At 42.3% G+C, this 15,653-nt stretch overlaps 1 protein-coding gene across 1 annotated transcript in view; it reads right to left on the bottom strand.

The window, feature by feature from the left end:
* Positions 1-15,653, bottom strand: part of tdp1 (tyrosyl-DNA phosphodiesterase 1) — a 34,485-nt gene that overhangs the window by 11,330 nt on the left and 7,502 nt on the right. Inside the window, exons 7-14 of the mRNA XM_010878592.4 lie at positions 10,699-10,791; positions 8,983-9,153; positions 6,502-6,580; positions 5,965-6,141; positions 4,141-4,189; positions 3,164-3,230; positions 1,668-1,775; positions 63-165 (exon numbers count right to left, since the gene is read on the bottom strand). Coding sequence (XP_010876894.1) covers positions 63-165; positions 1,668-1,775; positions 3,164-3,230; positions 4,141-4,189; positions 5,965-6,141; positions 6,502-6,580; positions 8,983-9,153; positions 10,699-10,791 — 847 coding nt within the window. The remainder of the gene's footprint in view (positions 1-62; positions 166-1,667; positions 1,776-3,163; positions 3,231-4,140; positions 4,190-5,964; positions 6,142-6,501; positions 6,581-8,982; positions 9,154-10,698; positions 10,792-15,653) is intronic.

Genomic DNA, 15,653 nt, shown 5'->3' with positions numbered 1-15,653 from the left:
ATTTAAGTCAATGCCATCAAATGTCTCTTTGACATCAATTCATGCTAGTGTGTGTCACTTACGAAGGCAGAGGGCAAATACAGGACTCCTAGTTCATATGACCGAACCATCACCTGGCTGTTGTTCTTCTCCAGGGCACCCCACGCTGCTTTGGACAGGTTAGCACTGGTGACAGAACACACACGAGATCCAGGACACAGACGCATTATAGATTGAAAAATATATTGACTACTAGTTGAATTCAGGGGAAAGCACAAGTATTCACACCCTTGACTTTCAAATTTGGTTGCGGTTTAATTGAGGTTTTACTCTGAACGTGCGAATGAAACGAACAACTCAAATAGTAGTTGGGTTCACCTCACATTGTAATTATTTGTTTGACTCTTTAGACATTTAGCAGACAGTTCTCGTCTTCATCAGTTCACCATATTCCCAAATGAATCTGTGCATGTCAGTCGAGGACCCCAATGAAAATGTCCTCCATATGCTTCATTGACGGGGGTGTGTGTCCCCATCTGTCTTAGACCCCCCCCCCCACATCAGTGCGAAGAGGCTATGAATGTTGATGAGCCACTAAATGCCTTCCAGAAAGTTCCATCTGTGTGTACGTCAAACACTCAGCCAGACCAAGTCTACACCTTCTGACTAACTTGTCCATAATATCAGGACATCAGCTCAAAAAGGCACTTAATACAGGGCACCATACATCGCATAATACCGGGAACGAGGGGGACCGGTTGGCGTCTGGGTGCTAGGCAACCGGGTGTGAAATGACAAGGAACTATGACCCATGGAAATGGTTTGACACGGACACCGAGTATGATGGGTAAATATACAGGCAGGCGTGTTTGACCGGACCGTGTTATCAGGACCTGGGAGACGGGTGCAGATAGCAGAGTGCATAAACAGCTCTCTTCACCAGACCGCTACAGATGCCCGGTCTTAATTTGGCCACTGGAAAAGCATTGTGCAGTGACAAGAAATGTGAACTGTCCCATGGAAAAAACTATTGCAAGCGCAACTCAGACATTTTAAGGTAAAAAAATGTAATTCTAGTGTCCCCGTTTAATGAACCGTAAATACTTTAAAAGTTGTAATTCCCTGCTGTTCAGGAAAAGTCCTGTATCAACAAGATGATTGAATTTAGATACAGCATCTGTAAATTCTATTGGCAGTTCTGAGGGAGTTTTTCCAGCAAGAGCATCAGAGCGGTGTGATCATCAATAATTTACTAATAAAAATCAGAGCGAGCAAGTGGCGGTGTTGATGGAAAGGTAAAAAGAAGATATCAAAAGAACCGTCACAGGATGAGGTTGCCGTTAGCCATTCTACTTCCAGTCTTTTCAGCGGGTCATCTGCAATAACATCCAAAAACACAGGAACGCTCTTAACCACATCAATTTACAGAGTGTGAGAGACTGTTTGTGTCTCAATAGTTAAACAACAGTTCTGTCACTCTTGGAAGAACATCTGAGTTACGAATTGTTCCTCTTTCTGCTGGTTAGGAGGTGTTCCTAGGCAACTGTCTTTGTCTGAAGTTTTTATCTTTCTTGAGCACTCTAGAGAACAACACACACGTGCTCATCGTGGCGTGCATGGCACACGAGCACAGGCACACGTGCACAGGAAGTCGCCCACTTACAGGCCAACACACACATGCCTCTGACCTTGTGACGAGGAACCAGGCGAGTTGTGTGAAGTCTGGGGACGCCCTCATGTAGGTCTTGATGTGGGGCATGGCATGACTCCTCCCCGTAGTCTCAGCTTGCCAGCGACTAGACACAGACACAGACACAGACACACACACGCATGTTGATCAAACAGTACACCTAAACTGCATTGATTTTGCCATTACAACCCTGCCTGGCCACTAACAGCACCGGTTATACTGGGACCAGCAGCTGTGAAGAGCAAGCTACAGCCACAGCCCTTTCAAAACTAAATGGAGGGAAACATAACATTTTTAAAATAAGAATCCTCCCATTGATTTAAGAGATTAATTTATGAATATGTTGCCATATACCGTACCTTTGTATCGGCACACTGATTGTTACAAGCCTTTCAATGGAATAATGTTCTAATAAACAACTGCAACCGTCACTATGATTTAATGTTACTGTGTTAATCTGTTCTCTCTTCCTCAGGTGAAGAAGCCCCTCTCGAATTTGCCCGTTGGCAATTGATTCCTAATGAACAAAACAAAAAGGCTGTTCAGTAGCTTTATTCTGACAGTAAAATACTTATTAATTGCATGCTAGTCTTATTTCATTGATCTGATGAAGCTCACATCTCGGACCAAAATGTCAACTTTATATTTTAGATCTGAAATGACAAACTATATGAAAATCCCAGGTTAAGTTGAATCAAGAACGCTGTTGAATTTGAGACTGTATACCCTGTATATTAAATGACACCCCCTTTACATGTCCTTATTGTTTTGCTAATCTGTATATAATAGCAATAAAGGATTGCTGGGTTTCAGCCCTCTGCAATGTGCCATGCCTAAGAACAGCTCTTAGCCATGCTATACAGACCGTATATGAAATGTGCCCTATTGCTAAAACAACATGCTTTCAACAACAAAGTGACAGGTGTCGCAAAATAAACAAGAAGGGGCGTGAAGCGCCACAAGTTCAAAGTTCGTAACCTGCTCAAGTGATAGCATGTCACAGAAATCACAGCGTGTGCACCAGATCCAGGGACTAAGAGTAGGCTAGTTGAAGACCGAAGTGGCAGACTCCAAATTCCAGGCTGGTAGTGTGGGAGATAGTGTCGAGGCTTTTCCTCCTCCAAGGGTCTTTACATAGCCTGCCACACTGCCTGAGTGCGAATGAGCATTGATAAATGACATTAGCTAGGGAACGCATGGTCTGTGGTGAACAACTCCCTGCTGTCTATTAATCAGAACCCAGGATACGAACAAACGGTTTCGTAATATACTTATTAGCAAGGGTTAAATCGGTACCTAGAGATGACATTGATTGCTTTCATCCAGCCAGTCGTGTTGTTACATAGGTAGCTAGCAGTTCAAAACCAACCAGACACTTTCACAAACTAGTTAGAGAGCAGTGGTCAAAGACAGTAGAGAAGATTATAGCAGAACATTTGAGATGATTTGAGTACAGTAGAGTAGAACAGAATAGTCTTGAGTGGTGAGACTCACTGGAAGAAGCTGTGGAGCCAGAGTTGTTTCTGAGCAGTCTGGATGCTGTAGGGCAAGGAGCCACCAGCTGGAAAGACAAAAGCCCTCATAACTGTCACAAAGCCTTCCTAACAAAGCTGGGTTACACTTTATTTGGAGTCCCAATTTCTATCGGAAGATATTCTACAAATAGTAATCCTATCAATAAACTTCCAACAAACTGTTGATAAGCAGCTGCTGGCTATGGTTAGAATAAGGTTTAAGAAAAGTGTTAAGGTTAGAAAAAGGTTAAGGATGCCTGCATAAGGGTTAGTAGAGAGTTAGTTAAAAAGTTCCTGATAGTAGATAATCTGTACAGCATCTACAGATTACACACTTTTGGGACGCTCAAAACAAAGTGTTACCCAAAGCTAGAATACCATCATAATTAAATGAAGCCTTCGTAACAGTTACGTAGATACTTTGTAACAATTTCATGTAACCTTTGTAAAATCGTCAGAGTTTCCAGTAACATTACAGAGCAGTTTAATGACACATTAAACTGCAGTTGGGGGACAATTTCTGCAACAACTATATCTACAACATAATGCCAACCTTGAAGTCAACCTTTAATGGTGTCAACAAATGCAATGTTGCAGACCAAACTAAAGCCTTCATAACAGGGGTATAAAGCCTTCACAACAGGGGTATAAAGCCTTCACAACAGGGGTATGAAGCCTTCACAACAGGGGTATGAAGCCTTCACAACAGGGGTATGAAGCCTTCACAACAGGGGTATGAAGCCTTCACAACAGGGGTATGAAGCCTTCACAACAGGGGTATGAAGCCTTCACAACAGGGGTATGAAGCCTTCACAACAGGGGTATGAAGCCTTCACAACAGGGGTATGAAGCCTTCACAACAGGGGTATGAAGCCTTCATAACAGTGAAATAGAACAATGCTGCATACACAAAACTCTGTTCCACATCACTGTGGGCGGTTGAGAGGGAACATTCACCTGGGTATCCTTCCAGACTAGTTCTCACATCATCTACGGAGGGGTACACCTGGGCAAAGAGAAAAAGCATTGAAACATTCAGAAACACATGGGGTTCAAAACACAGAACCGGTCTGTCTGAAATGAAAATCAATCAGACAGCAACCTCTGCATCTCCTCAACGTCCAGCAGAACAGCCCTGTTTTGATGTCTACTAATGAGTTCCTGACAGAGAGGAGGCACTCTGACCGGATGAATACATCTGTTGGTTTATGCGGGAGCGCTCTCTACTGTGTAATGTTCCACTGTAACATGAACCAGCGTAGGACTCAGACGCCCCCCCCACCCCACACACACAGACACACACAATGATTAATAGACAAGTTAACAAGCAAGGGCGCGCGAGGTGCCGACTGTCTACCTAAGCCAATTAGATGGCCTAATGTAGCTGTCTGTCTGGCTGTCAACACCCGTCCATCTGACTGTCAGAACCCGTTACAGGGGGTTGGACTCAGCGTGGAGCCCTGACTCTCTGCTGACATTTACTGGCACATCCACTACGGACACTAATCAATGGAGCCCAGACAGACAGGCACAGTGACCAATTCTCTCTTCCCTAGGAGGACATTTTATAGAGCCCTCTGCCAGGTGATATAAGCAGTTATCTAATGTGTATAAGAAAATGGTGAAACAAATGTAAGAAGCATGACAAACGTACTTCCTGAAATACCAACAATATGGTTTGGCCTTTGGAAAGGCCCAAAATGTCAACACTTGATAGTAGCATGAGTGAATATAACGTTTTGGTGCAGGTGTGGCTTCATTTACCAGGCAACAACTGGGTTACCACCATGCTCTTCCATTGTGATTGGAGGACTGGGAGTAGGGTACTTTGCATATTAACTAGACACGGCTGTAAACAAGAATATGTAAAGTAGAGATGAGATATGCTGATTTATTTCTCTCTCAGGTGCTGTGCTAGGTTGCACAAGGGAAATGTCTGCGCACAAACAAACACACACCAAAAGACACACCCCCCTAAACCAGACCTCACCCACGCAACGCAGTCGGACTGCGGTTATCAAAGAAAACTGTGGGGAACCCAGAGTAAACGGCCAAAGAGAAAATAGATTTAACAGTTTCTGAAGCCTAGTGACGCCAGTCTGGATGGACTAAGCTCTAGGCCATAAACACTAACCCCCATCACACACACTTACACTGATAACAACATCGGGCTGAGGACTCAAGACCACAACGATGGGGGGGAGAGGAGAAGAGAGGAACAAAGACATGGAGAGACGTGAGAAAGAGGAGAAAAAGTAAGAGGAGAGTGAGGAAGGGAAAAGAACGTGAGTTGAGTAGAAAGAGAGAGGGAAGAGAGGAGGACAGCGCCGAGCAAGAAAGATTTAGAAACACAAACATGTCAATTCACTACTTGCATGATCAAAGAACACACTTGTCCCAATTAGAAGCAGTCTGTCCTCTCACATCTCCCCTCTTAAAGCTCTGACAAGAAGGAAGAAAAGAAGACAACGAAAGGATGGACAAAGACCCCGGAGATAAGATGCATTCGAGCGACAGTGTGTGACCGACATTGGTAGGTGGAGTGCTGCTAAATGGTTGGCTGAGTGCTTTGCTAGCACTATGCTATTGTTCACTGTAACTATGGCACCTCAGACTTTAAGTGGATACAGTCACCTAAATGGCTCCAATTTGCATGTGTGGTTTTAAAGTGCTGTCATAGTTGGCCAGTTGGAGAGCTCAGGAGGTAAATATTTTGGAACATACCAACTAAGCTAACCCTGAGAAGGGACTAGCACAGCACAGATGTTTTACAGGACATACCAAGTGCATTGGGGGATCTGGGCGTAGAGACGATTTGCCCAGGGTGGTCAGGGTACGCTGGAACTCCCCTTGCAGCCACTTGGTCTTGTCTAATCCCATGGAGCCGATGCTGGAAAACTGACCAATGACAGGCCACTTCTCTTCGTCGGGGAGGGGCCGCGTGTGGTCGTGCAAAAGCTACACGGATAAACACTGAAATGGTCAGGGGGAAAACTGGGGAAAACAGGCTGGAATAAAAACCTACAGAAAAAAACTTTTCAGAGATTCTACCAAAACAACAATGTTCAAGTAACAATATAGTTGGTTCTAGGTTGTCGTCTATATTCATGCATTTTGGTATGAAACACAAAAACCTGAGTTATGGACACAATGTACAGTGGCCGGTTACTGAAGGGATAGAGAAGTAGACCAGTAAACCAGACAGACAGTGGGTGTAGCTCATTAAACATGGCAGACAGTGAAGCACTGGAGCTGTGAGCCAATGTTTCCATCGAGCACTTGAGACGTTAGGTTGAAGAAAAGAAGAAAGACACATACTTTTCTCAACCTCAGGTGACCCCACCTCTCCATGTCTGAGCCCAGATATCTCCCCGGAGTGGAACCTATTAGATAGACCCTGGAGAAGGAGACGTAGGGAGAAGCAGGGAGAGAGAGGGGGAGAGATGCTGTCAACATCTCATATTGGTCCAGTTCAGTTGGCATGAAGCGACAGACTTATTACAGACAAGTGAAGGAGGTACTTTCTGTCTGAAATGTTGACCGCTTTATCAACCATGATAACACGGTTATTAAAGACTTCATTTCTTTTGGGGTCTGTGACTTCGGTTCGTTATTTGGTAATAAAAGGGAGATTCTATTAAACGTACAGCAGTGGTAATGGCAATGGCTCACAGTTTACAGCTGTTTGCATAAATATAATTCACCCGATGACTTCGGCAGATTTTAAGTTTACAACCTGGAACTGAAATATAACCCCCTTTCCAAACAAGTTGGGACGCTGTGTAAAATGTGAAGATAAACAGAATGAGCAAATAATTTAAACCCTGTATTCAAAGGAAAATAGCACAAAGACAACATGTGAAATGCTGGAACAGAAAATTTTTCTTGTTTCTTGAAAAATATATGTCCAAAGAAGTAAAGATGGGGAGGGGTTCACCACTCGGTGAAAGACTGCGCAGGAAAATAGTGCAACAATTTAAGAACAACATTTCTCAGCATGAAATTGTAAAGAGATTGGGGATCTCGTCACCTACGGTTCATAAAATCCTTCAAAGATTCAGAGAATCTGGAGTAATCCCTGTACACAAGGGACATGTAAACCAATATTGGACGGCCATGATCTTCTGGCCCTCAGGCTACACTGCATTAAAAACAGACATGATTCTGAAGTGGAAATCACTGCACAGGCTCAGGAACACTTGTGAAAACCATTGTCTGTGAACACAGTACGTCACTGCATTCACAAATGCAAGTTATAACTCTACCAGGCAAAAATAATAATACACAAACAAGATCCAGAAACGCCACTGTCTTCTCTGGGCCCGAGCTCATTTGAGATGGACTGAGGCGAAGTGGAAAACTGTCCTGTGGACTGACAAATAAAAAATATTTTTGGGAATCATGGACACCGTGTCCTCCAGACTAAACAGGAGAGGGACCATCTGGCTTGTTATCAGCGCACAATTCAAAAGCCAGCATCAGTGATGGTATGGGGGTGCATTATTGCACATGAAATGGATGAACTGCACTTCTGTGAAGGCACCATTCATCCTGAACAATATATACAGGTTTTGGAGCAGCATAGTGTATGCTGCCATCCAGACAATGTCTTTTTCAGGGAAGGCCTTGCTTATTTCAGAAAGAAAATGCCAAACCACATTCTGCATTTACTACATCAACATGGCTCCGTAGTATTAGAGTCTGGATGCTAATCTGGCCTGTCTGCAGTCCAGACCTGTCACCCATTGAAAACATTTGGCGCAGTATGAAAAATACACGCCAAATTTTGCTGGGAGACCCCGAACTGTTGAGCAGCTGAAATCCTATATCAAGGAAGAATGGGAATACAGTTTACTTTCGATAGTACTGAAATTTGTCTCCTCAGTTCCCAAACGGTTAGAGTATTGTTAAAAAAAAGAGGTGATGCACGCCTCTTTCCCAACTTTTTTTCAACATTTGATATTTTGTGTTTGTACTATTTTCAATAAAAAATATGGATACATAGATTTGTACATCATAAGCATTCTGTTTTATTTGCATTTTACACTGCGTTTTTTGGAAACGAGGTAGTATAATCTTGTTTTTCATTTATTAACTACACCTAAAAAAATTCTAAATTCTAAACTTAAAAGCTGAGTTAAAGCTTCGAAGACTTGGAGTCAAATTAAAGTGTCACATGATCTCAGCTTAAATACAGTTTAAATACTGTTTTGAAAAGAGAAAAAAGATTATAAAAATAGATTGACCACTAAGGAGCTATCAAAACAAGTCAGGGAGAAAGTTCTGAAAAACTACAGCTACAAAAAAGGGGTGAAATTCTTGGAGAAAACGGTCAGCTTGTAAAAGACTTTGGGCTAGGGTGGAGATTGGCCATCCAGCAAGACAAATACGCAGCCAAACTATAGGATTTTCAATACAACTGAGAAATAGTGGCAAAACGTATAAGTTGCTGTTCACTAAAAGTGCTCATCAAACTTGAGAGTGCCATCAATACTGACAAAAAACTCCTCAAAAATTATTGCAGGAAACATGTGCAAAGCTGGTTGACACATACCGAAAGGTTTCTCTACCACCTTTTGACCAAGCAAGGGCCATACTTTGTGGCAGGTAGGATGCTGGAAATACTTCCTGCTTGAGCGAAGAAGAATGACTTGACGAGATGTCCATCTGAGGACACGCTTTGATCTTTGACTCTCCTGAACCCAATTGTTAACTGCTGCGAAACCGTAAGGCCACGATCACAAACCACGATCGGAAAACGGGGAAAAACAAGAAATAAATGAAAAGGAACACCCTCACCTGGTTTCAGACAGGTCATGTTCTCTGATTCTCTGGATCCAATCGGTGAGTTCCAGGGCACGGTATGCCCCCAGGTACTCCAGTAGGTCCCGCTTGAAGAGGGTGGGAGACTCCCCCGCTGTCTCTGGACTCCCCTTGGGTAACGGTGGAAACAGAGGACTCATCCACAGCCTAATAGTGACACACAAAAGAGTCAGTATAACATCTGCCGTAGTACAGCACAATACAACCACGCAACTCTACAAACCTCAGCCTGTCATTACAATACAAAGTGGCCCAGTGTAGCTCAGTTTGTGGACCATGGCGCTACATGTAGAAGTACAACAGTAGTTATTTTTATATTCAGCATTATCGTCTCAGGTCTTGTTTCATATACGCGCGTCATCAGTGTTCTGATGTTTTCCTGTAATTCTGAACTGTCACTGCCTGCTGTCTCCAAAACCAATTTCCCCCTCAGGGGATGAATTAGGTTTTTTTGTCCTCTCGTCATCCTGGCAAAACAACACAATGAGAGACAGGAAAAAATGGGCACTGTATAATATTTCTTTAGTCATTTGTCACCCGGAAGCCAGGCTGGGGTGACAGACTTTGCAAGTGTGTATGTGCGTGACATTTCAGGTCAGGTCGCTACACAACAGAACAGGACAAGACAGGACAGAGCTCATCAACATGTAGGCACCAGGACCCCCCTCTAAGAGAAAGAAAAAGAGACAAATACATAGTGACAGAAAAAAGTGAATATGATTTTGAGTGTCTATGCGTGTTGAATTATGGCAGTTGAGAAGTGGATGGGAGAGGACCGCTCAAAGAAGCGAAGTGTTAGGCGGAACAGGAGGCATGACAAGGCCAGGCAGACGTTCAGTAATTGCTGCTCTCTCTGTTGAAACTTTGTCTAATGGTGTTGGGTTTAAGGGTCGGGGAGAGGCGGAGTAGACAGGAAATGACCTCATAGATAGAGGGGTCACCTGAATGAAAGAAACGTTAAGAGCACTTTTTAATGTAAGAGATGAACCACAGCACTGTTCAATACTGTATGCGTTTCCATCATATTATGATACCAGTTTCTGACAAATAAACCGGCGAGTTTTTCAGGAACAAAAAGCATATGTGCCCTAGATACTAGCTGGCTATAAAACGCAAGTTGTCATGGAAACCAAGAGAGGATGGGTTTTTAACGTGGGTATAAATATACAGCGAAAGCTATTCTTCTCCGACATGAGACCAATGTAGTAGAAACCGATGTCTCGCGAAGAAACAACGCATAAGAATCCGGCCTCTTAGAAAAAATTAAACTGGTACAGAAACAGTGTTGAACTTGAAAAATTATTTGCCAACAAAAAGTGTTAGAAGTTCACCTAATTTCAACTGGATGTAGTCTGACCTAACTTAAAAATGTAGTCTGGGACTTCTGTGATTTACAATATATTGTATCCAACCATTTTGGGGCTGGACGTGTATACTCTTTATGTGCATTATCTATAAGTAGAGTCACTATCATATGCTAGTGATCCACCAAAATTAAAGTTTGAAAGTAATTGGGTTTGATGACACGGGGCACAAATTGGAAAATATTTTTTTGGGTACCCTTTTTAGCATGAAAGTGCAACTTTTACAAACAGTGGTGAAAAATCACAGAATTAATCTATAACCAGTCCTCAGGATAGAGTATAATGGAGCCTTCACAGCAAACATGGCTACAGTCGGCGACAAACTGACCCCTGTGTTTTCTGGTACCAGTCTGCCCGTATCATGTTGGAGGTGAGAATAACCACTCGGAAGCCTTCCTCGTACCACAGCAACATCATCTTCCTGTCAATACAAGTAGAATGTCACAGGTCATCCAAGGCCATGATATGGAAGCAGTAACACACACAGCCTTTTATTGGACCAGAAATCCATGTTCCCCAAACATAACCCGGACATTTCTCAACCAAACATTTGCGCCTGAACTTAAAGCGAAAATCTACTGCTAGATACGATTTTGTTTTCCAATCTCTCTAGATAATTAGCACTGATAGGTGCTATTTCAGACAGTTATGCAACACAGAAGTCATTTATAATAGACTATTACATTTTTTATTAATAAAAACAATTTCACAGTGAGACACAAAGTCCAGAAATGATTTAGCCTATCGAATGCAAAGTTTTGGGATTTAATGGAAAATAATCTAAAAGAAAAAGTAACAATTACTTTGTGGATGGAGTGATAACAAATAATGAGTAATATGTAATGTACAACATTTTTTGAGTAACAACCCCAAAACCGGTGTTGAGTACACTATGAGAAAAGGTTCCTAAAGGATCTTTAAGGGGTCATTCAAATTTAAACTGTCCCCAGAATAACGTTGTATGATTTATTTAAAGAACCCCTTCTTAATGATTCATCAAATAACCTTCTGAAAAACTATTTGGGGTTAAACACTTTGAAGAAATTTTTTCACCAAAAGGTTCTTTGATTATTTAAATGGATTTGTGGTTTCTTTCAAGGTTATTTAAACTATATTGTTTTTACATTTTCCCCTTTAAGAACTTCTAGGGGTTCCCAGACAGTTTCAATAAAAAAACATGAAAGAATCCACAGAGTACCTTTCCATTTTAGAGTGTAGATATGGATTGAAAATAGCAAGAAAGGTGGAAAAACTTGAAATGGCTTCAATTGAGGAAATTCCCAATTTTGAAGGCACACTCCACACACACACACACACACACACACACACACACACACACACACACACACACACACACACACACACACACACACACACACACACACACACACACACACACACACACACACACACACAGGGGAGAACAAGTATTTGATAACCTGCAAAATCGGCAGTGTTTCCCACTTACAAAGCATGAAGTCTGTAAAAAAACAAAAATCCAGAAAATCACATTGTATGACTTTTAAGTAATTAATTAGCATGACATAAGTATTTGATACATTAAAAAATAAAATGGGAACAGAAACCTTGGTTTGCAATTACAGAGATCATACGTTTCCTGTAGTTCTTGACCAGGTTAACCTGATCCGTCTTCGCTATTGAAATGTGGGGTATCCTATCAGTAAAGCCAAACAATGATTGTCGTTTGCTTGTTAATTGGACCACCAATACAGTGGTCTGGTCATATATACACACACATTCCTGCGTATCACAGTCTCAGACCCTAGTTTGACTAGCCCTTTCTTCTCATAGTTTAAGTTCCTATCCAATTGGGAGAAATGAGGAGTGCAACACAATCCCGCTTCAGGCATGACCGAACCGTTCTGTTTCCAGAGAGAGCGCACAATGGAGTAGATTTCACAGGTGCATCTGGTCATAAATCCCATGCATAATGCCAATCTGGACCTGTCTGAATGTCAGACAGCATCAATATCTGAAAGTCTTCCTTTGGCGGTGTAATCACAAGACCATCTGGTCCACAGGTAACCTTCATGCCCAATTCGCACAGAGACTGTAGATTATTTTCACAAGTAACGCTTTATTCAAGATTTGCAAACCTGGAGCAGTTAACAACACTCTCTGCAGAGTCAGCTCAAGAGCTCTCTGTTGAAGGTTGAGCTCAGGCCTATATACATTGTGTACAGCCCACTGTGTCCCACTACTATGCAAGCCTCACCGGTTTCTCTGCAAACTTTGGAGAAGTTTAGCCAAAACTAAAGCAATCTGTACAAGTGAGCAGAGCCAAAACACACAAACGTGATCCTTAATTACTGGATTATACTTAGAATGAGCAATATAAATTCCACTGTACTATGGAATAAGAACATTTCTACCACAGTGTGTCTGGGCACAGGTCAGGTTAGGGACCAGACCATTGATGAAAATAATAACTTAGAAAATGCATTTACAGCACCTTCTTCATTCCTTTCCAAAGGAAAGAAGATGGCCTAAAAGATTAAATAACATGTTCACACCATCGTGTATTCAACATTTATGCAATGAAACACCATATTTATATCCATATTTTAATGGGCATTAGGAAATATGGTTTGAAATGACAAAATTCGACTTAGAATATTAGCCAAAATATGTTACACAGGCTTCATTGTTTTTCCTATTGTCCATTAGAGTTGATGAGACAAATAAGCGACTGAAATGTGTTTGTCTAATAATAATGATGTTGTGAAATTAGGCTGCAATTGCACACACTGCAGCAGGGATTTTGGCCCACTCCTCCATACAGACCTTCTCCAGATCCTTCAGGTTTCGGGGCTGTCGCTGGGCAATACAGACTTTCAGCTCCCTCCAAAGATTTTCTATTGGGTTCAGGTCTGGAGACAGGCTAGGCCACTCCAGGACCTTGAGATGCTTCTTACGGAGCAACTCCTTAGTTGCCCTGGCTGTGTGTTTCGGGGTAGTTGTCATGCTGGAAGACCCAGCCACGACCCATCTTCAATGCTCTTACAGAGGGAAGGAAGTTGTTGGCCAAGATCTCGCGATACATGGCCCCATCCATCCTCCCCTCAATACGGTACAGTCGTCCTGTCCCCTTTGCAGAAAAGCATCCCCAAAGAATGTTTCCACCTCCATGCTTCACGGTTGGGATGGTGTTCTTGGGGTTGTACTCATCCTTCTTCCTCCAAAGACGGCGAGTGGAGTTTAGACTGAAAAGCTCTATTTCTGTCTCATCAGACAACATGACCTTCTCCCATTCCTCCTCTGGATCATCCAGATGGTCATTGGCAAACTCCCGACGGGCCTGGACATGCGCTGGCTTGAGCAGGGGGACCTTGCGTGCGCTGCAGGATTTTAATCCATGACGGCATAGTGTGTTACTAATGGATTTCTTTGAGACTGTGGTCCCAGCTCTCTTCAGGTCATTGACCAGGTCCTGCCGTGTAGTTCTGGGCTGATCCCTAACCTTCCTCATGATCATTAATGCGCCACGAGGTGAGATCTTGCATGAAGCCCCAGAAAGAGGGAGATTGACCGTCATCTTGAACTTTCTTCCATTTTCTAATAATTACGCCAAGAGTTTTTGCCTTCTCACCAAGCTGCTTGCCTATTGTCCTGTAGCCTATCCCAGCCTTGTGCAGGTCTACAATTTTATCCCTGATGTCCTTACACAGCTCTCTGGTCTTGGCCATTGTGGAGAGGTTGGAGTCTGTTTGATTGAGTGTGTGGACAGGAGTCTTTTATACAGGTAACGAGTTCAAACAGGTGCAGTTAATAGAGGTAATGAGTGGAGAACAGGAGGGCATCTTAAAGAGAAACTAACAGGTCTGTGAGAGACGGAATTCTTACTGGTTGGTAGGTGATCAAAAACGTATGTCATGCAATAAAATGCAAATTAATTATTTAAAATCATACAATGTGACTTTATGGATTTTTGTTTTAGATTTTGAAGGGTATCTATGATGAAAATTACAGACCTCTACATGCTTCGTAAGTAGGAAAACCTGCTAAATCGGCAGTGTATCAAATACTTGTTCTCCTCACCACACACACACCCACACACGGACATATAATAGGTAAATAGAACAGCAGTAAGAGGTCTGTTTAACCTTACATTAATGCGTGACCATAAACCTAAACTGTAATGCCTGAAAGTACTGAAAAGTATCCCCAATTCTGACTCTTACCAGAAGGATAAACTTGACCCTAACCCCTAAGCATATATTGACTTAGTCCTTGTGGGGACCAACAAAAGGTCCTAATAAGTGCTGACTTTTCATGTCTTACTATTGTGAGGACTTCTGGTCCTAACATGCGGACATGGACGTACAAACAAACACAGGTTTTTGGAGTATGCTTTACTTTGAAATCTTGGGGGAACCCCTACAGGTCCTTCAAGGAAAACTAAAAAAAGGAACATTTTAAGAACTATTTATATTTCTTATTCAAAGAACCACATGAACAACCTACCTGCTCAAACATCAACCCCAAAAGGTTCTTCTAATGGTTCTTTGAAGAAACCTTTTAAAGTATTACTGGAAGAACTTAAGGGTTCCCCCACAGTTTCAACGTGAAGAACCACAAAAAACAACAACACAAGAACCCTTTCTTTTAATAGTTTCCTGTATAACAATGTCAGCAGATTTGCATTCTTTATTTATTCAGTAAACCTCATTGTCGCGTAACACTGCTGTTTTGAATAATGAATCTCCTGTTATTATCCAACTCATTACATCCTAAAGGTCCTGTTCAGTCCAAGACGTTGAGGGTGACATATCCCAAGGTCAAAATAGCACTCTGAAGAGGTGAAAATTCTAATCAGGCATTGGTTGGACTGGACTCCAATTTTCAGGCCCAGTGAGAATGCCATTGTGTTGTTGGGTCTCATCAAAATGATTTTAACTTAAAGTGATAATGGAAAAGCCCAGCAGTTGACCTTGCTGACAATTAATTTGAGTGGAAAAAGCTAAAGGTAATTGGAAACTCTACACTCACTGAATGGTTTCGTGTAATATTAGTTGTGTTTTAGAAACTCCAGCAGGCAGAGAAATACATTAACGTCAACCACTCCCAAAGAGACTACACTGAGACTCCATGTTAAGAGGATTTGACAAATCCATTCTATTAAGCTCTGAGATGAAAACCTCTTCATGATTCAATTAATAGTGTGATTTCAAGAGAATGAGACAGTTTGAGTGAACGCGCACTTGCTCCACCGATTGCTCATCCGGTCGTGCGCGTGCATGCGCATGTGCCTGCCGACCGTGT

Source organism: Esox lucius, chromosome 15 (assembly GCF_011004845.1).
Source record: "Esox lucius isolate fEsoLuc1 chromosome 15, fEsoLuc1.pri, whole genome shotgun sequence".
NCBI lineage: Eukaryota > Metazoa > Chordata > Actinopteri > Esociformes > Esocidae > Esox > Esox lucius.
Note: the sequence above shows the minus strand (reverse complement) of the source record. Positions and strands in the feature narration are given on the sequence as shown.